The sequence below is a fragment of the Chrysemys picta genome, chromosome 16 (genome assembly GCF_011386835.1).
Source record: "Chrysemys picta bellii isolate R12L10 chromosome 16, ASM1138683v2, whole genome shotgun sequence".
Lineage (NCBI taxonomy): Eukaryota > Metazoa > Chordata > Testudines > Emydidae > Chrysemys > Chrysemys picta.
This window is the reverse complement of record NC_088806.1, coordinates 19,006,356-19,027,551: the sequence shown is the minus strand read 5'-3', so window position 1 is coordinate 19,027,551 and position 21,196 is coordinate 19,006,356. Positions and strand designations below refer to the sequence as shown.

General features: G+C 41.2%; 1 protein-coding gene across 1 annotated transcript in view; it reads left to right on the top strand.

Moving 5' to 3' along the window:
• ARHGAP32 (Rho GTPase activating protein 32) overlaps positions 1-21,196 on the top strand; it is a 410,242-nt gene that overhangs the window by 312,234 nt on the left and 76,812 nt on the right. Inside the window, 3 exon segments of the mRNA XM_042851949.2 lie at positions 2,688-2,769; positions 10,191-10,241; positions 13,343-13,417. Of these exon segments, the coding sequence (XP_042707883.2) occupies positions 2,688-2,769; positions 10,191-10,241; positions 13,343-13,417 (208 nt within the window).

Below are 21,196 nucleotides of genomic sequence, written 5' to 3'. Positions count from 1 at the left end.
GTTTTTGTTACTCACAATTTTTTTTGTAATGGTTCATTTTTATAATAGCAATAAGATACATCCAGGCAATGTGATACTGCCCTATATCTGTATGGTAGAGTGGCTGAAGACACAAGGTCTTATGTCTCCCAAAGTCTCCTGTGATACAAGGAAATATGGCAACACTCTGGAATGTCTTAATAATAATTTCTTTATCCTTCTGTAGACCCTTTCACTGAATGCTTTGCAAGCATTAATTAAATGTCAGACCTTGGCTGCAAAGAATCATTACACCCATTTGAGGAAATCGCTTAGGCACACGCTTAACTATAAGCATCCACTTACGTACCCGCCTTGATTTCCTGAATCAGGGTCTTACAGAGGAGTAAACTGAGACTCTGAGAAGCAAGATAAGTGTATATTTTTTTCATGTAGGTGTTGAAGTACAGCAAAACCTGCAGCAGGTCATTAGTCTAAGGGCTTATCCCAGCATTGTTTTTTCAAGCAAATTTCATGCATAGTGTGAAGGCTCCTAAATTCAGCTTGCGTTATGGCCTTGAAATGTGATAGAAAATAAAATTGAAGATTGCCTTTAAGCCACGGTAGGAATCTGTGCAATAAGTGGTGCTTCTCTGCACCCTGGTTAAGAGTCTACTGTTGTGATGTGGTGTTTGGCATATGCTAGTGGGGGACGATGACTCTCTGCATTAGATAATGGGTGATGATGCTTTTGATGCGAATAGAAAATAGAGGGTGGGGTTTATTAGGTTGTCAGACTTGAAGTCCCTGTTTGACACTGTGCAAAGTAACATCATCCTCTTGAATTCTATTACCTGGAAAGGTGTTTTATATAGTTTATCTGTGGCTTAAATACAGTTTTTAAAAAGAAGTGTTGGGAAGCCCAGAGAGGGAGAGAGAAGGAAATTCTGTCTGTCAAGAAGCAAATGCAATACTAACTAGAGATGGCAATGGGAACAGAGTAAGTACATTAAACTCTTCCTGGACTTCCTGATGTTATATTAGTGAAGGGCTTTTCTCTCCACTCCACCTCAGTCACTAATGTAATTATCTGGCAAACAGCATATGTGAAACCAAAGACATTAACTTGTCAATAAGCCAGTAAATCATTATAACGAAACCCAAACTAGCAATGCTGTTTTAAAATTGCAGCTTGCTGGCCCATCATTGTGTAAATTTTAAAGGGACGCGCATTCATCGGATGAGATTGAACCTATCCTTAGCCCATGAAAAAGAAAAGTTTTCATTTTGTTTGATAGCTGCTGTTAGAGCAGTAATGCCTCCTGTTTGCTTAGATTCACTAAGGTGTGAACAGTTTCCCCATAAAGATGCTTAAGAGCCTCATGTGTCTTCCCGTGTTGGCATCATGAGATACCATGGGTCTGGCATAGAACTAAGGCTGAAGTACAATTACAGGGGTAATAGAAACATTATTTATGATCGTGTCAGGATAACCCAACCTCTCCCTGCTTGATTTAAGATGTGCAGCAATCTTTACCTTTAGATGACCTTGCATTTATCTAAGTATATATCATCCCCGCTATTAATTTTAGTACATTGCCAAATCCTTTAATCCTGGATCATGCTCTAACAGTGCCCTGCTGCATCTGTTGAGATTAACTCTTGGACTGAACTCACTTATTTATACCAAATCATGAAAACTTTGTATGGAAGGCAAGGAAGCAGATTTAAAGTGGGTCAGAGCAAGGCATAAGGGGTTGATTGTGACCCTGGAAGAATGATCTCTTGAGAAGCTGGGAAGAAAAGGTGACTCAGTTACAGAATATAAGTCTTTAGAACTGGTACCAGCAAAATGAATTCAGGAACTTGTCGATACAAGTGCAGCTAAAAATTCTCTCCTTTAAATGGCAGTTAGTAACGTTTGTTGTTAACCCGGCAAGATGGAGATGTCCTGAGCATGTGCCGTGTTTTCTCTGGAAAGAAACAGCTGTGTGGAGTGTGTTCTGAGATGTCTAGAAGCAGTGATATAACTATCTTGGTGTTTGCTGTAGAGACTCTGAAAGTAAACAGTGCTGCATTGTTCATTCCCTAATGTGCTCCCTGAGCTGGAAGCTGCATTGTTTCTGTAACAGGGCATTGTGAAAGCAACTGCGAGAGAAAAATGCACAAATATATTAGTCTGCATTTAAATTCAGTTTAAGAAAAGCAATAAAAATAGAAGATATCTGTGAGTGTAATATATTGGCAGTGGAAAAGACATCAGTATTGCTAACATTTTGAATTCAGCTGAGTGATATATCTTTCATAGTACACACAGTGTTTGAAATTAACCCCGGTGTAGACTAGAAAACGGCTTTGCACCCCTCAAATTTCACTTGAGCCTGCAAGCCATCTCATCTGTATGCCCAAATGCATAGTTTGTTGCAAGCTGAAATATTTATGTTCTGTGGAAAAAGCTTTCATATTTATAACAAAGTTTAGTGTATTACACAACACTAATTACTTGGCTCATAGACTTTCTGGTTACATCATTTTTGAAAAATCATAGTTATACTAATCCATGTGTATGTTTCATACAGTTGTGAAGTAGTATACAAACAGGCTTAAAAGAGAAAAGGTAACTAACACATGGCTTCTCACACACAGTAATTGGCAGTATACACAGCTTTAACTATACTATCTTAAATATTTTGCATTTATACCCTGTTTCTGTTTTTCTTGTCATACAGGTGGGATTCTTTCCGAGCGAGTGTGTTGAGTTAATTAACGACAAAGTTCCTCAATCTATGACCAACTCTGTGCCAAAACCAGGTATGTGTGTGTGCAGTTATTCAAAACATTTTATGGAAGTCCTCTCCTCCATGCTCCACATTTTATCGCTTCTTTTACACTTCTCATGATCTGTGTTTCATTGCATCACCCATATGTTACACTGTGTTGGGCGTCTTGCATTCTCTTTGTTTCGTTAGCTAATATCAATGTGCATTTCATGTGTGTTTTGAAATATTTAGACTTCCAAGGTTTTGGGGTCCCTTCCACAACCTCTGAGTACGCTCCCTTCATCAATCCTGCTTTTGATGCCTTTGTCAGAGTCTAGTACATTTTTTTTTTTTTTGGTATGGAATGTAGGGATGAGCCAAAAACTATTATGTCCACTTTGATACAATGGGGGTGATAGATACAGTGGGACCTGGGGGTGGAGTAAGATCTTGTCTACACAGGGACACTCAGCAAAACTTGACTTTTTAAGTGGATTAGTTAAACCTCATTAAATCCATGTATGGGTACTCTTATTTAGAATTAAAGTGCCCTTCATTTGGTTTAGCTTAATTCACTTAAATTAAATTAAACAGAATTGAGGCCACTTTCACATTCTGAATAAAATCATCTACACAGCAATTTAATGCGGTTTAACTAATCCACTTTAAATTCACACTGTTAGTTAATTTGGATTCATTTTCCTGATAGCCCCTATATAGACAAGCCCTTGGATACAATAGGACTCAGATCCTAATCACTCCTGATTCTGGATCTGCAAATCCAAAGCCCAAACCCACCTTTCTCATCCCACGTCTTTTCTGGATAACCAGGTGTTGTATAAAGTGCAGAACCATTATTGAGGGAATGCATTGATCAAGGAAAAATTAAATGGAGAAAAAGATGTTAGACCTGATTCTGCTCTCCGTTCCACTGGTCTAGTTCAGGGCTAACCCCACTGACTGGTGCTTGTACATGCACAATCAGACCCCATGTATTTCTGCACATCCTAATGATACTGAGATTGTTCTTTGCTCTGTTTTCTTTAAAAATCCTGTTTTAAAAGGTCACCCTAACTGCTGTCTCTGTGGCAAGGGGGAAACCTCTTGAAATCACTGCTCTGACTGCGTTAAAATGATGCAGCACAGCAGCAAGAAATCCCTCTAGGATAATTGAGCGATAGGGAATGAAGGGTTTCCCCCTTTTCTGGGGAATGCCTGGGAGAACCCCCACCTTAAAGATGTGTTTTATCTGCCAAGAGTGCCAATCTGACGACACTTTTTTAAAAAATTGTGGTTCCAGGGATTGAGTGAAATTCCTTTTGGCAACTTCTGTTTTAGTGCTCAGGGCTTGTGGCTCACCAATAGAGTCATGAATGCTAAGGTATCTATGCAGTGCATCAATCTGCATGCTTTGAATGGCTGAACATTCGAAAAGAATATTTTCCACTGTTGCCCCAGTCCCCCTGCCCTGCCTTCATCCTCTCCAGGAACGTGGGAATGCACTTGTGTTAGCTTCTCTGTCGCACAGCTCATTAGCAAGTCAAGTCATTGCAGCAGGTGTGCACTTAGTAAATCCAGTATGCTTTCTCAAAGCTTGAACTTGATCTGTAAGTACTGTAGTCATTCACTTCTCCAACCGTGTTTTTATCAGTCCGAACCTGTAGACAAAGGTAACTTTAGACCCTAATATAAGCTGGGCCGAGGAAAACAATCACAGTCACTAGTGTTTATCATTAAATATGGCTCAGGCAATTAAATTAAATGTCATGAATCGCTGTTGAGTAGTTTCTTACTAAGCCTTAATGAGAGAGGATGAAGCAGCATAGATTAATATATCCTATTTGGCTTTAACAGCACACTAGAGAGATGTGTTTTTTTTCACAATCAAAGAAAACATTTGTTTTAGATTCAGTATAAAAAGCGCACGCTCTATTGCAGTTAGTACATGAAAGGATTATTAGGTCTCAGTGTTAACCTTCCTTAATAGTTGCCCCATAAATACAGTAGGCCCCAAGGATTCAGCATTTACTTAAGGCTATCAAGAAAAAAACCAAAGCCGTATCTTAATCCTACATTCAACAGAACCTGCACATTAAAAATAGAATCTTGATTTACCATCAGTCCCATTGTAAGCAACCTGGTTTGGGAATGGAGAGAGGTATTTACATGTATAGTAGGCGGCACAGCGGCCTACATATCTGGAGAATTCAAACATATTTTTAACCGTGGTCAGTTTTTTAGGTTCTTCTAAGAAATGTCCTAATGTAGAAAAGCTGCTTAGATAGGACAGGCCAAACTAGTGCCTATGAGTAACATTTTCAAAAGAGCCTAAGTGCCATTGACTTTCAGTGAGACGTAGGCCCAGATTTTTAAAGATATTGAGGCATTGCTGTGCTCAGCGTTGCGACGCCTAACTGATTTAGGAAGCTAAGCCTCATTTTCAAAAGGCACCTAGGAGCCAAAATCCCATTGACAGTCGTTGGTATTTTGGCTCCTATGTGTCTAAGTCCCTTTTGAAAATGAGATTTAGGCTTCTAAATCAGTTAGGTGTTGCAATGCTGAGTGCAGCAACTCCTAAATACCTTTAAAAATCTGGGCCTTAGGCTCCTAAGTAGCCAAGTCCCTTTTGAAAATTGGATTTAGGCTCCTAAATCACTTAAATGCTTTTGAAAATTGACTCTATAGCCTTATATCCAGCATCACAAAGCAATACATCAGAGTCCCAGTTCAGTCAGCACTTCTGCACATGCTTAACTGCCTTGTTGAAAAGGGATTGATTTAAGAATGTGCTTAGGTGCTTTGCTAAAGTGGTCCCCAAATTAACATCTGCTCAGCACCTCCTGGAAATCTCAGCTGAAAAGACAAGGCCTGGAGACTGAACTATACATTCAGTTTTAGAAGCGGTCCCTCCACAACATGGTTAAAGTTGTGTTGGTGGGACAGTGTGGAGAAATCTGTATTTCCCCTACCTGTGTTGTGTGTGTTCTGTGAATATAATGCGTGACTCAGGCTTCCAGAGCAGTTTCTGAACACATTAAAATTCACATCAGATATCTTTTAAATCATCTATATTTTAGTGTTACCAGGGAACAGCGAGATGTTTTTCCAACTGGAATTGGTTGGGGCCATTGTCCTTACTTTACCGCAGCAGGGTATTCCAACCAGAATCAACCTAAGGTTTTAGATTTGGACTCAGTAAGGCATATTTAGCAAAATGTGACCTTTGTTTCCTTAATCAGAATGTTGTGTGTGAAACATTCAGGATGTTTTGTATCTACAGTATTGAGTTGTTGGCCATGAAGGAATTTACAAACATAGAACTGATTGTGTTGTTTAATTGCTCATAGATTTTGCTGAATTAAGTAATCTAATGAAAAGCAGATGTAAAGCAAAGAATTTCCTGCCCTACTATTTATTATTATTCATAATGACTGAGACCTTGATTTGCAGAAATGATGGGAGTAACACTTTAATAGACCCATAAAATACTAGGTTGGGCTTAAATGAAGTACAATTAATGAGTGAGATTCAAATGAAAATGAGATGTAGGAGGCTAAAGAGGAGAGGTGGGACTAGGTACAGGTTGCATTTAGGAATAATGTTTCTTTAATTATAGAGGTGTTTGCTAACACCAGAGATGTGAGCTGAGTAACTGCCTAAAGAATAACAGGAAACCTGGATTTAAGTGAAAATTGTATCCATTTTATCCAGTTATGCTGATATTCAAAGGCCTAAGAAAAGAAAAAATGCTTCTTGCCATGAGTTTGCTTTAAGATATATTTGACAGTAAAGCTTGTAATTAAAACTAGCATTTCTGAACGTACTGATGGCATCATTTGTGAAATGAAAACCCAGTGTAACACTTTAAATCCTTTTTAATTCTGCTTTAATACAGAATTCGTAGTTGTGTGTAGCTGTATGTGTAGACCTATATCTTATTAATTCAAAATAAACAGCCCAATTTATGATAGTTAAAGTGGATTTCTATATTGCTTGGAATGAATTGGTTCTTTATAACCATGATCTTTATCACCTACATCAGGCTTATAAATACCAAGCTTTAATTTCAAGTGTATTTCAGTATTTATTCTGCAAACGTAGCGTCTCGAGTCATGATCCAGTGAGACCTCACAAGCTTATCTGGAGAAGACTCAATCAGTATCTCCATGGGGCAGTACATAGAAAAGCTAGGTGCTTCAGGAATCAGTGAGAGCTATTCTTTGAGTAGATTTTTCCCTTTTGAATTTGCATTGACCAGTGCCCCAGATTATTTCTAGTGAGCCCAATACCACAGAAGTAGAGCTGGGGAAATAATGGATTTTTTGGTTCATTGGCAATTCTGAAAAATCAAAAACATTCCTTTATGGGCAAACTAATAATGGAATTTTTTAAAAATTTCAGCTAGCCAAAAGTCGGAAAATATTTCAAGCGGGATTAAACTCGACACAAATTTACGAATAATTTTGGGTCGACTGAAACTTCATTTTTCAGCGACTAAACTATTTGCCAAAATATTTTGCCTAGCTCCGTGCAAGGCACCTTCCTCTTTCAGTTGAGGCCCACAACTGATGACGTGTCTCTGTTTATTAAAAACTTCATAGAACATAGAAAATGTGTTAGCACTGGCCAAATTCCCATTTGTTTGAAACACTAATCCACCTTCTTCAATTCCATTTCATTTGGCAGTGGAATTCTAATCTTCACTTCCTGTCCCAAATGATTATGTAGTATTGGTGTGCACTGTTTGACAACTAGTATGTCCCACCCCAGAAGTGACTGAACTTGAATGATACTGTAGATGGAAGTAGTTCATGTCTGTATGGTTTTTAAAGAGTTTTGGGACACCTGGAGATGACAGATAAGACACAAATTTTAGATATTATTATTCTTCCTGGTGAGATGTGAGCCTTTTGAACTTTCAGCCTGCTGCTTAGCTGAGGGAAAACAATCAGTGTTTTTCCTCTAAGTGGAATGTTTGGAAGTGCCTTTCAAGTGTTATTTCCTCCTCTCATCCAGTACTGTTCGTCTCTGGTAGGTGTTGTCTGGGAACAGGATGTGCATTTGTTCATATCATCTCAGTTTGTCAGTTTTTCATTAGAATGATTTTAGGCATCATCTCTTATGTGTCATCTTTGGTCATTAACCTTTGGATATCAGCTATGGTAGTTAAATGTCATTTTAAAAAGGGTATCATGCTTATCCTCATGCATAAACTCGCTGTATGTCTTGCTCGTTAACATCTAACTTGTTACTGTGTGTCTCATCCTGCATCAAGCCTCGCTTACCAAATCTTGTCTCAGAAGTACTTTAGCTTGACAGTTTGTTGGAAGGTGTTTGAACATTGTCACCTCTTAAATGGGGAGAGATTAGTGCCAATATGAAAGCAAAGCATAAACATAAGCAGTTGACGGCATGAAGTTCTGAGCGTAATGGAGAAGGGGTGGGTTGGTGCGGAACATCTCCCTCTCACTCATTACTCTTTCAAAGCTCTGAACTTGTTAAAACTCCACCTGGGGCTGTGCCACCACTAACCCAAATAGCAGCCTTGTTTGACCAAGGAATTCATTTTGTTTAGATTTAATGGGTACATTTACTTATCTGCTATCTATATGCACATATATACTAGCAAATCCTCATTAAGGCGTAACACCATATATAAAAAATGTATTATAATTATATATAATATATTTATATGGTGTTACGCCTTAATGTGGATTAGCTAATATTGTAATGCATGTATTACAAGTTGTTAACGACAAATAAATATTTTTAACATAATAATGAAGATGAATCAAAACTCCAGATTCAAATAACCCACTGAACTTCAGAGGTGTTTAAAATCCAGGTCTGCGGTATTGGAAATGAATCCGTCATTTTAAATGCAAAGATGTAAAACTGAGTTGCACCACTTGTTTAAGAGATGGTTGCTAACAAAACAAACGCTGAAGAAGTTGAACCTGCATTAAAATAAGATCGTTGTAAACTCTGGAGACAAGGACAAAGTGTTTTGTTTAAGATGTACTGGAATATGCCGGTGAAGGGAGCAAACAGCACAGGTTCAGTAATGCAGGTCCTGTATTCAAGCCAACCAGTTAACATTGGTTAATGCTCATTGGAAATAGATTCTAGCTGGCAGTTACTCTAGACAATACAAATGGATTGTTAAAACGTGTATAATTAAATGTAGAACCATTTTTGTTAATCCTCAACCATGATTTAAAAATAATGAATTATTGAGTTTTTAATGTATAACTTTCCTGTTAAATCGAAATTGAATTGGAATTTCAGTGAGCCAGCTTGAGACTAAACTTTCAGTGTGCTGCTGGCAAGGACCCAAATGCACTAATGTGCCTGGGGCTGATACATGTAGTTCTCTGTGTAGTAGCCTGAAAATGTTCTCGTAATATCGACCAACTTAGAGACCAGTTCTACAAGATGTTGTGTAGTCTCAGCTCCCCTTGAATTTAATAGGTGCTGCAGGTGGTCAACACCTTGCAGGACTGGGGGGACCCTCTTCTACATGTGCATCTTCTTGTTAAATAAATTGATTTTTTTCCCCCAAAGCATCTTTCTTCCATGTGCATGTCTCAGTTGTTATGGGCACCACCTGTCAGTCAGCCCTTCAAGTTGTGTGCTCATAATAAGACTTTAAAGGACATAGTCAACTTGTTTAAGACCCAGATTTAAAGTGATCTATTCTGGTGCGAAATTACTCCTGGATTCTTACTGGCATTTGGTTTTTAAAATTAATTATAAAAACAAACCAGCCCTTGGGGCTGACGCATCAAATAGGCTCCTCTCGCTATTCTGCAGTGAGTTAATAGAGTAACCCTGTTGTCAAAGCCCTGCATTTTCCTTCACGTCTTTGCGGGCCATAATGCACAGACTGAGAAGTAAGTTAAAGCAGCTTTTTGCTTTAGCGCCATTGGAAATGAAGCAAAATAAAATGTAAAAGGGGACCCAGTCAGGTAGAGAAGTATATTATTTTTGTAAATGTAATATTGCAAACTCCGAAGATGATTTCTTTCCTGGTTGGAATTGTCCATCTTTATAGAGATGATACAGCTCCCATACATGGCTCTGATTCAACAAAGCACATGAGCTCATGTGTGACCTTAAACACATGCTTACATCCCATTGGAATAATGAGATTAAATCATGTGTCCAAGTGTGTTGCTCAGCAGGGATGGGATAAAAGTTAAAAAAATAGGCTCAAATCAGGCCCCATGTTAGGTGCTGAGGCCCTTGAACTCCTGTTGACTTTAGTGGGGTTTAGGGCACTCAGCACCTCTCGGAAGGTTTCCAGCACCTTGCAGGATTGATTAGGTCCATATTAATGTACATCCATATGTGGGTTTGCGAGGAAATGGCACTACATGCAGTCTAGCCATGCTTGAATTGAAATTGACCCGTTTTGAATGGGTGCATGTTTTAACCATTTCTTTCTTTCTTTTTTCAATTGTACCTTCCCAGTATCCCCTGCCCACGGAGCCCGTCCAGCGTCTTGGAGCTACTTCCCCCCTTGTACGTTTTCATTTATTCCTCTTTTTTTCTCTTTCTCTCTTCCTTTTTGCATACATGCCAGTCAGTAGCTGCGATGCTTTGAGGGATGTTCAAGGAAGCCAAAGACAGACTGTATTGCAATGTGGAGATGAAGGGAGGGAATATGATAGAGGAATATAAAATCATGAGGGGTGTGGAGAAAGTGAATAAGGAAAAGTTATTTACTTGTTCCATAATATAAGAACTAGGGGCCACCAAATGAAATTAATGGGCAGCAGGTTTAAAACAAATAAAAGGAAGTTCTTCACACAGCGCACGGTCAGCCTGTTGCCTGAGGAGGTTGTGAAGGCTAGGACTATAACAGAGAACTAGATAGATTCATGGAGGTTAAGTCCATTAATGGCTATTAGCCAGGATGGGAAAGGAATGGTGTCTCTAGCCTCTGTTTGTCAGAGGATGGAGATGGATGGCAGGAGAGAGATCACTTGATCACAACCTGTTAGGTTCACTCCCTCTGGGGTACCTGACATTAGCCACTGTCGGCAGACAGGACACTGGGCTGGATGGACCTTTGGTCTGACCCAGTACGGCCGTTCTTATGTTCCTTTAAGATCTTTAAACATAAAACAAATGCAACTGGGAAACCAAGACAATGATAATTCTAACCCTCTTCTGCCAAAGATGCTAGGGTCACTAAATGGCATTAAAACCATGATCAAAGATGAAGAAAACACCTTTGTAACCCCCATGCAGACAAAATGAGGGTGTCAACTGGAAGAAAGATGGGCTAAAGAGTTGGGAGATGGAAGAAAACTAAATATAGCTCGGACAGCGCATTATATATTTTAAAACAATCTTCAGGAGAAAAATAATTAAGCTGATTTTCTTAAAAGTGGGTAGATAATTTTATTAGTACCGGGCACTCCCCAGCCCCAGAATGACTCTGTGAGAGGACCTGGTGGCAGCATTCTTTTGGTGCCTAGTACAGCGGGGCCCTGATTTTGGTTGGGGCCTCTAGACGCTGGTGCAACACAAATAATAATTAGTCCAATATCAGTAAAATTATACCCCCTTGTCAGAGATTTAAGTTCTTAAAGGTGGAAGCCTGATGTGTTGAGCCTCCCTTGTACATCCCCCACCATAAGATGCTTTTTTATTCTTGGGTTTCCATGATTCAAATAATAAACTTTTAAACATATCGGTTATTTAAAAAGTCCCCATCTCCCTGCCCCACCCTTCCCCAGCAAATTGGTCTAAAGATGGCGCTTTGCACTGCATGGTGGGGAATGGGAATGTGGTTCCTATTTCCAGTATCCTCCTATGTGGATCAGCAGGGATTTGGGAACCATAGCAGAGAATCTCTGGATGGAAGGAAGGGTGTCATTTGACAGCACTCGTTCGGTCTGTTATGAGGAGCTGCTTTGCTGAATGCCCCCAGTGAAGCAGTGGGGGTTACAGACTTGGCAGAAGGATACTGGCCACTTGTGAGGCCGCAAAGGAGAGTAACAGAGTAGTACATGGTTGTCTCTGATAGGGCCATGCAATAGGGGAAGGCTTTCCTTCTTTCAATATTGCCAGCAATGTCAGTAATCATAAAGGAGCTGTTTTCTTTGTCATCCCAACTTTCAGCAAAGAGCCCCAGGGTATTGATATCGGGGCAGAGACTGCAAGAATGAGGGTAAAGTTGATTGACATAAGAGGCCATATTATTGACATACAATGTAAATACATTTTGCAGTGAGGATAGTGAGTACTAGTGAGAGCCAAGAGGGGTTTTGGTTTTGAGTTTTTTGGATGTGTGGAAAAAACAGAGAGAGGAAGAATCTTCTTTGTTTCTTCTTGTACAGAAAAACGTTGTGGGAAAGAAGTAAACCTTGATCCCTCCAGAAATGCCATTCTTTCTAGGGTTCAGCAGCAGTTAACCTCAGCTGACGTGTTTTTTTCCCCCTTTGTAACATGAAAAAAAGAATGGCTACATCTCTGGTTACTTAATGCAATCTGAAAGGTCAACACTCAGACTCACTCTGCTTTAAAACCATTTTGTTAGAGGGAAGAGTTCAAACACTCAATCAAGTATAATATTTCTGCTCAAAGGTATAAAGCTTATTAGTGGTTTTGCTTGTTTTTCATGTGAAATTAATTTCTTTTGGCAGCCATGTCCCTTTCTGAGTAATACGATTGAAGCAAATAGATTAGAAATTTGGCTGCCACAGTGCATGGAACACCAGTACATCCCACGTGAGACTTCATTGACAGGCTTAAGTGTTCGTCTGTGCTCTACACTGGTGGTTCTTGTTTGTAATATTTCCCTACATCAAAGGGCCCCAGTTACACATCTCCTGTTTCTAGTAATTTAGGAAGACTTGGTGTGTGTTTTATTTTTTAATAGAAGTTTCCCTCCTCCCCCCAGACTTTGCCAGTGTTAGGGGGTGGGTATCTCTCTTCTTTGTTTTTCTGCTCATGCAGCTTTCTTTGGAGTTAGAAGGAGATGCATGCTCATCTAGGAGGAAAGGTTTATAGAGCATGAGCCTAATTTTAAGATTTGCTGAGCTCCCATGGCTCCCGTTGACTTCAGCGGGAGCTGAGCACCTCTGAAAATGAGGCCCTATATCTTTAGGGTCCCGACTACACCTGGCACCGGGACTGTGCAAGCTACAGCCACGTTTAAACACCACTGGTGCTAGCAAGGTTCTAGCACTGCCATTATCAAACCATGCTGTAAACTCCCTACTGAGCTATCTGCAGCAGTTTTCTCCGGGGTAGGGAGGAGAAGAAGAATCCTTATACACCAGTCTTAGAAACCTGCTGACAACAATCGTATTTCCATGTGGTTGCAGCTACCCCAGTTCTTATCAAAGGATAGGCTTGTGAGTAGTCTGCCTATATCTAGTTTTGCCCTCGTAAATGTGTAGAATGTATGATGTGACCTACAGAATCTATGCCTCAGAGCACATCAGATCAGAACCCAGACTTTTGACGTGTTCATTCTGTTAATACTCTCTCTGCCAATGAAATTGTTAGTCTCCTAGAGTTTGTTCCGTTAGCTTTTTGAAATTAACCATGTTTATCCTTTCTCTTGCCTTGTCCCTCTCTGCACCCCTTTTCCTCCCAATTGCATGCAGATTTGGAGATGGCTAATGTAAAGCCAGGTTCTGCATGTGTTACAGAGACTCTGAACCAGTCCCAGCTGAGCTCAGGTAGAGCCGTTATGGACAATTAGCTTCTCAGTGTCCTAACCCAAAGTCTAACACTGTACGTGATAGCAGTAGCTATGGACTAACACCTTCGGTTTGGTTACAGAAGCTAGGTATAGTTGAAATAGATTATGTTGATTTTTATTTCTTTCTGAAGTCTGGAAAAGCAAGAGACTGAGCCTGAAAATCCTTCTTCATGCAAGTTTTCTCATTGAAGTCAGTGGAACAGTATGCTAGAGTAAGATCAGCAGGATTGGATTCTTTTAACATGGCAGCATTGACGTTATTCATTTGCATCAGGGGTTAGCTCAGAAATCTCCTCATCTGCATAAACTCTGAATCTAAAACACGGTTCCTTTTATGGCGCGTGTAAAAATACATGGTACCAAAACCGTCTTGTTCGTGCACCACAGAGGAGAGCGTGCTCAGCTAAGAAAGAGAAGAAATGTGGTTTAAATGCTGTAGTTTTGCAGCAGCTTAAATGGCCATGGTGAGTGCACCGTTATAGTGATCGCTAAGAACCGCTGTGTTGTCGTTGTCATGACTACATTGCAACAGCCTCTCAGGAGAAACAGTAGATAAAATAAAAGCACTCTAAGGGAGCTGAGGGACTATAGTGTGCCATGGATAGACCCAGCGTGCTCTAGCTATTCATTCGGCAGTTATTGCGAATGACTCACTAACACACATTTTAATTTCTTGTTTTTATGAATGAATATCTGGAGATCTGTCTTTAACATAATTTTATACAAAACTACAGCCGAAGGGAGGTGTGTGGTAATGGATGGGGTATGTCGCCCTTGTTGGTGTTCTCAGCAGAGAGAGATGGAGGATGGAATGCGTGCACAAAGCAACCATCAGGGCAGCAGAAGTTGTCCCTCCGAGGGAGGGCTCAGACGTTATCAAGGGTCAGTGCACGGGGAAGCTTGCACTTCTCCTGTGCCCATTCTGCTGGTGTACAGAGGATTTCATTCTTCAGAGCTGTCAGCACAGCGTCTTTCCACCAGCACTAAATTCATCTTAAATAGTTTAAAAAAAAGGGGGGGGGGGGATATTACAAGTGGGATTTTCCCAAATTGCCTAAAGGATTTAGGAACACTGGTGTTCTTGGAAATCGTGGGATTTTGTGCTCCTGAATTCCTTGGATGCACTTAAAAAAAAAATCTTTGTAAGCTGAACGTAATAAAGAAATGAAGTGACCAAGAGCCATGAAGTACAGTTAGCGGCATGCTGGGTCGATGCTGTGCGGTGACAATGGATTAATTTAATATCTTGTGCAATGAGTCCTGGTCCCACAGAACTCAGGGCTCTGGATCACGTCTTGTCACCATATATTTCTTTGAAGCACTTTACTCTACCCCCTTGAATTGGAACTGAAGTGTACTCCTGTCCGCACTGTACATTATTCACACGCAGTCCCTGTTTAGTATGCTGATTGTGTTTCCATGGGTGTCATTAATGTTAATGGATATTGCCATTGATGTTACTCTAATAAGTGAGTCACCAATACTTCCAAATACTCTTCAGATCTTCCTTTTGCCTGCACTGTCCACAATATTAGCATCCTGCTTCTTTCTTTCCCACATGAGGGCTAATTAATGAGCTTAAAGTTTGTACAGTGCTTTGATGGAAAGTGCTTCAGAAGGGCCGAGTATTATTTTCATTGTCTCTCATAACTGCACGTCTCCCTATTGCCACCTCCTCAGCATTGCCCGTGTATGCCCCTGACTCGACGCTACCTACCTCCGCTGAAATCCTCCTGGGTACTTTTATCTTCTCACTTCAAAGGTCAGCAGCAAAGGAATTTTTTTTCATTGGGCTTTTGCCCTCTTTTGCTTCCTTATAATGCATAAAGAAGGGCTGGATGGTTTTTTTTTTTTCCTCCCTCCAGTTCTTTCTCAGTATTATTTTGCTGCTATTTTGTACCTGAGAAATATCAGCAGAACTAAGGCAAGTCTTCCTTAGTTTTACTGTTTGGGAAGTTTCAGGACGTTTATTGTGAACTCCATGCATAATGCTTCCCAAGAGGAGTTCCAATGACTTCCTATCATTAGACGATTGGGATTTCTTGGGGGATAGTAATAATGTCTTTAAGTGGCTGCCCAGGACCATAACAGAGGTGTGGGATATGGTATCTCATTGGAAACACGGACTGCCTTTTTTGCTCTTTAAATTCAGGTTCAGGGTTACAAAAATAGCAGTAACATTTTCCTCTCAGACATCATTTAACAGCACCCATGTTTCTCTTTCACTCTATGCCTCTTGTCCAGTTCCATTTCCCCCTTTCATGCTGCAGTAAATAAATAAATAAAAAGTGGGGAGACCAGAGCAGTGTGCTGACATAATGGGGTGCTGCTATATGCAAGATTCACCTGCTCTGCATTGAATTCTAAACCCTAAAACCTGTAGCAGACCGTGTGAACTTGGAAGGGTGGTTTCCCAGAACTTCAATTTTTAATATTCTAGGAACAAATATTAAAAAACTGTGGACATTAGACGCTCTCATAAATGTTTATTGTAGAAGATCTGAAGTATCCTCTGCAAACTAGTCTGTGTGCTGTAACAATGTATAAGAAGTGTTATAAATTGGGTGTGGGAAACATCCAATGTCTGTTCCTTGAAAACACTGTCAAAAGGACATTTTCGCACCCCTCCCCACAAATCTCTAGAAACCGCCTGCCATGAAATTACTCACTGTGCTTTATATGCAATTCAAAGAGCTTCTCAGAGGATTTACAGGAGCGATAAATCCCCTCAGTGCATGTCCTCCATCTATATATCAGCCACAGTCTAGATGGAAATCTCAAGCTCTTTGCAGACATGGAGCCAGTGAAAAGTGCTGTTTTAAAGGACAAGTATCTCAGAGTTTGAGGTGACCTGGTAGGACATTTAATGCAACAAATGAAGTGTGTGTGTTTCGGGAGGAAGCTGGGATCCAGGATGATCTGTCATAATATGTCTATAGCTGCTGTTGAGCTCCACCCTCCACCCAACCACCCAAATCAGCTTCAGAACATAGGAAGTCAAGCAATGTGTGCAATCAAAAGGCCATATTTCCTCATCCTCCTGTGGGATTTTCCACTGGAAGGAGTGCGTCAATGCCAGGAACAGACATCACCATTTCTTCATGGAGTTATGTCCAGTTAGTTCCATCAGGCACTGTGAGGTTTGCCCGTTCACCTTCATGGAATGAGCAGGGTTGAGGGTGGGTGAGGAAAATACAGTTCTGTTACCAGAAAACACAGATACCCAGAAATGAGGGTGACAGGTTATCAGCTGGGCCGGGGAGGGATTCTACATAGAGACCCTCTATGCACCCATCCCTCTGGCTTCTGGCCTCCCTCTGGCTTCCTGGTGGCACAGTTCTGTTGGAACCCAGAAGGGGGCACTCCTAGCACAGAGGTTGACTCGCTTTTTGCAGGCTTTGCAGGAGAGACATTTAGCCTCCCTCCCGGTCCCACCTTTAGCCGAAGCCTGCCTGCCCTTTGCCTACAGAGAGACAGCGCCACATGGATGGCTCAGCCCCACCCAAAAAGGGCAGAAGTCTCTGTGCACAGTTTCCAGGCAGATGATCTGGCTCAAATTCTTAATATGTGAGTAAAAGTCTTGAACACGAACATCCCCCCCAACCCCCTGCATTAAGATTCTCCCCCTCTTTTTATATTATGATACAGTCTTTAATGACGTGATCACATGCTGTTTTTTCCACATGACCCCTGCCAAATTCAGTGCACAGAATGGATGGTGCTCACTTAATGAGCAGTTATTCAATATATTTTTTTCCTCTTGATTGTTCAGTGTGTTACCCCAGGCCTTATTTACTGCATATTACTCAAACCCTCCTCTGAAGACAGAGGGTATGTCTACACTACCCACCGGATTGGCAGGCAGCGATCGATCCAGTGTGGGTCGATTTATCGCGTCTAGTCTAGACGCGATAAATTGACCCCTGAGCGCTCTCCTGTCGACTCCTGTACTCCACCTCCGTGAGAGGCACAGGCGGAGTCGACGGGGGAGCGGCAGCAGTCAACTCACTGCAGTGAAGACACCACGGTAAGTCGATCTAAGTACGTCAACTTCAGCTACGCTATTCACATAGCTGAAGTTGCATAACTTAGATCAGTTCCCCGCTCCCCCCACCAGCCGTGTAGACCAGGCCAGAGTTAATAATTTTGTCACGGGCATGTCCATGGCATTCATCACAAGCACTAATGAATTTATTTTCACAACACTGCTATATCCTGGCTCCAGGGCTAGCTGCCCTTCTGTTCCCTCTTTGGTCTCTCTGAGTGCACCCCCTTCGGTGTTAGGCCTTGGACCGTATACCTCTCCTGGGGTGAAAGCACATGATTCTTTCACTCTTAGACCAGGCACATGGGATTGACCATGGTTTTCCAAGCAGATCTTACTGGGTTTGGCATCTGCAGTTCTTCCCTTTGGGGTTCTGTGACACATGGTGAATACAGTTTTCAGACAGCCTTCTAAAACCCAAGGTACTGTTTAATCTTAACGGCAGGAAAAAAGCATAGTAGAAGAAAAAGGGTTTTAAAACAACCAAAGGTCTATCAATTAATATTTTGCCTATCCTTGGTAAAGATCCTAGTCAGGCCTGACTTTCCCAGTCACCCTGCAACCTAGTTCTGGGAGTCTGTCTCACTTTACTGGCTCTCCCCTGCTTGTCTGGTTAAATCTAATCATGGTCCTTGTTCACAAGTTTGGACCCTCAACACCCTTGACAGACGAGTCCAGTGAGCTCAGCAGGGGACAGAGGTAGAACATCTCCAGGGACAATGCAGGAGACATTCTCACCAAGTGTTGGCAGAGGAGTGACTGTCTCAAGCTGTTATGCTTCCTGTTTGTTTTCCCAACAGCTTGCTGTTGACCTAAACCAACACATTCCTCCAGTAAACATCCTACACCATACAATAAACATCCCAATAGCTAGGTCAGCATACAGTATTCCTAAATTATTGCAGCTCAGCTCCGCCCCATGAGGTGAAGGGGGTATTATTATCCCTGTTTCACAAATGGGAAACCAAGGCACAAAGAGATTATGGTCAAAAATACCCACTAATTTTGGGTGCCCAGTTTGAGACGTCTAGGCCCTGACATTTCAGTGCACTCTAGCATTGGAGAGCACTTGATCGGTTTAAAGCACCGCTCCCATTGACTTCAGATTCAGCTGTGAGTGCTCAGCACTTCTGCGTGTCAGACAGATGCCAAGGATCTCAAGTTGGGCACTCAGCAAATGAGGAACACACAATTAGTGACAGCCTGTGAAAAGTTTGGTTTTGACTTGACTAGTATCACGCAGGAACTCTGTGGGATAGAATCCAGTTCTCCAGGGCAGAACTCAACTGTCTTAACTACGAGACCACCCTTTCTCTTCCAGCAGTCACCTGCCTTACTCCCCAATGTCCTCCTTTGAGAGGAGAGTCCAGCAGGATATCAGTCATCCAGCCTCAGCCCAATTCTGCAGTGCCTGCACCCTGCAGCAACATAGGAGCATGCCATGGAGTAATTTCCTCCCACCTCACCAGCACCCAGGCCCATCTCTGCTCTGCTCCATGCGAGGAAGCAGACAAGAGCATAGGACTTTCCCAGAGACAGACAGTGAGTCAGTGGCAGACCCAGGATTAAAACTGCACAGCTGAACTCGACATGAAGTTGTGAAATTTGCCCTGAATGCCCCTGTTCATCTCCTGCTGAAAAGGGCAATTATTTAAGCATAGATACCAAGAGTGTCAGCAGTTAAAAGAGGCTTTTGGTGTCTATTGATAATGGTTTAGAGGAGGTCTCTCTAGCAAACGAGGAAGAGCAGTGGATTTTCAGGGAGCATGAAAAGAAGTTTAGAAAGCTGTAAAACTGTATGTGCTGAATACTCCCTCCACATACAGCTAAGAGTCTGGGGCTCTGAGCATATATTTCTGAATTTAACTCAGTTTTGAATTTAGTTTTTGCTGGTAAATCTAAAAATACTCTGTACGTGCACACAAATAAAGTCTGTAAATCACTGACTGGTTTAGCAAGTGAGCGACAAGCAATAATTTAAAGCATTGCAAATAAATTCCTAAGAATACATAGCGTTAGAATGTCGGTGCATTTTTTCCTCCTTTCTAATCCTTTAATAGTGTAGCTATTTTCCTGCAGGAGTAAAAAGAAGCAAGTATAAATCTTGGCAGTGCTGAAAAGGCTCTTAGGCATTCATGGTAGTGTTTCTTAGACACAAACTCCATGGAGTCATGGGTAATATTTGCGGTCAAATAAATATTATTTGTAATCTAAACAACATCATATTTTTGTAGGGTTCCCAAGATGTTATGGAAAATTATTACCAGGTTCTTGTGTGTAAATGGGTTTTTCTCTTTGGAAGTGTACATTTTGGTATACGCCGCATTAAACAGGACTCCATTTTTGAAGCTCCAGTGATTAGGTCCTGGACATGTATCTCTTCCAATTACTTGCGGAGTAAGGTAACATGAGCAAGGTGGTAGAACTGGGCCATAAGCAGTGCTTTTTGCAAGCACCAAAGTAGTAATAATAAAACGTGCCTTCTTTTCACACACTATTTTCTTTTTCACTCTGCCTGCTCTCTGTTCCAGTTTTCAAGATGGTCTTTTAAACTGGATTTGTTTTTCTCACCATTTGTGTCAAAGTAAGACCTGAACCGTATAGCAGTCAGTTTGAGCTTTCAATCCCCAAGTATTACATTAGGCAAAGGGCAGATTGCCCTTCCCTGCTTTTCCTATTCTTTCATTATAGCATTGTGCACCTGTAAATTACCATGGGAGTCAGTCTGTGGAGCAGAAATACTTTCAGGCAGATTTAACCACAGATGCGTGGCACATACCTCCAATCTGTTCATGCTTTTGCATGTGGATTTATCAAGGGTCGTGCTGGTGCATACCTTGAATTTCATGGCCCCATGAAAATTCACACAGGCAGCAGAATATCTGCTTAGCCTATCTGTCAGCAGGGGGTGGCACTTGGGCTTAAATGTACATGCCTGCAGCTCTTGTGCTCTATTGGTTTAACATTAATGTTGCTACATCTCCAGGGAAAGTGAAAAGAGACTTAAACAGCAGGGTCAAAAAGGGGACATCATGTCAGCTAAACCACGTGGTAGTTAATAATCTTTGAGGCGTTAGAGCAGTTAATTGTCCCTTGGTTTGTATGTGCCATTGCATACGTTTGGGGAAAATCCTTAAATTATCACAAAAGAAGGCATAGTTTAGAATACTTCACAAGGTCTCCTACTACAGTCAATGACAGATCTAATTGTTTCTATAGAAGGCTCAGTTACTGCTGAGGCAGGGTTTTCCTCTCTTTTCCAATGAGTTTAAACTTGCTGCAAGATATAGTTTGGACATTGCTCTGGCTTTCAGGGCCTGCTTCATTAGCTTGTGAATCAACTTGCGCTTGTGATTAATTCAGAAGGCTCTGCTGATTTGAAGCTTCATTTGCAGGGTTTTATTTAAGGCCTGTGTCAACCTCACGCTCATTCTTTTTCAGGATTTAATCCTATAACTACAGTGTGAATCTTTTCATTTAATTCTTTGAATCAGTCTCTCAGGAACTTGCTGTGTTCAGGAAAAGGCAGATAAAAGTCTTCAGCTGTCTGCTTGATCCACCTTGGCCATATATCTTCCCAAACTACTTTTACCTTGGTCAGTGAAACACACATGCACTGATTCATTTCTTATAAACCTGGGCATGCAAGGCAGGCTATTCCACTTTATGGCTCCGACCACAGAGGGAGAACATAAGAGTGAGGCGCTCCCA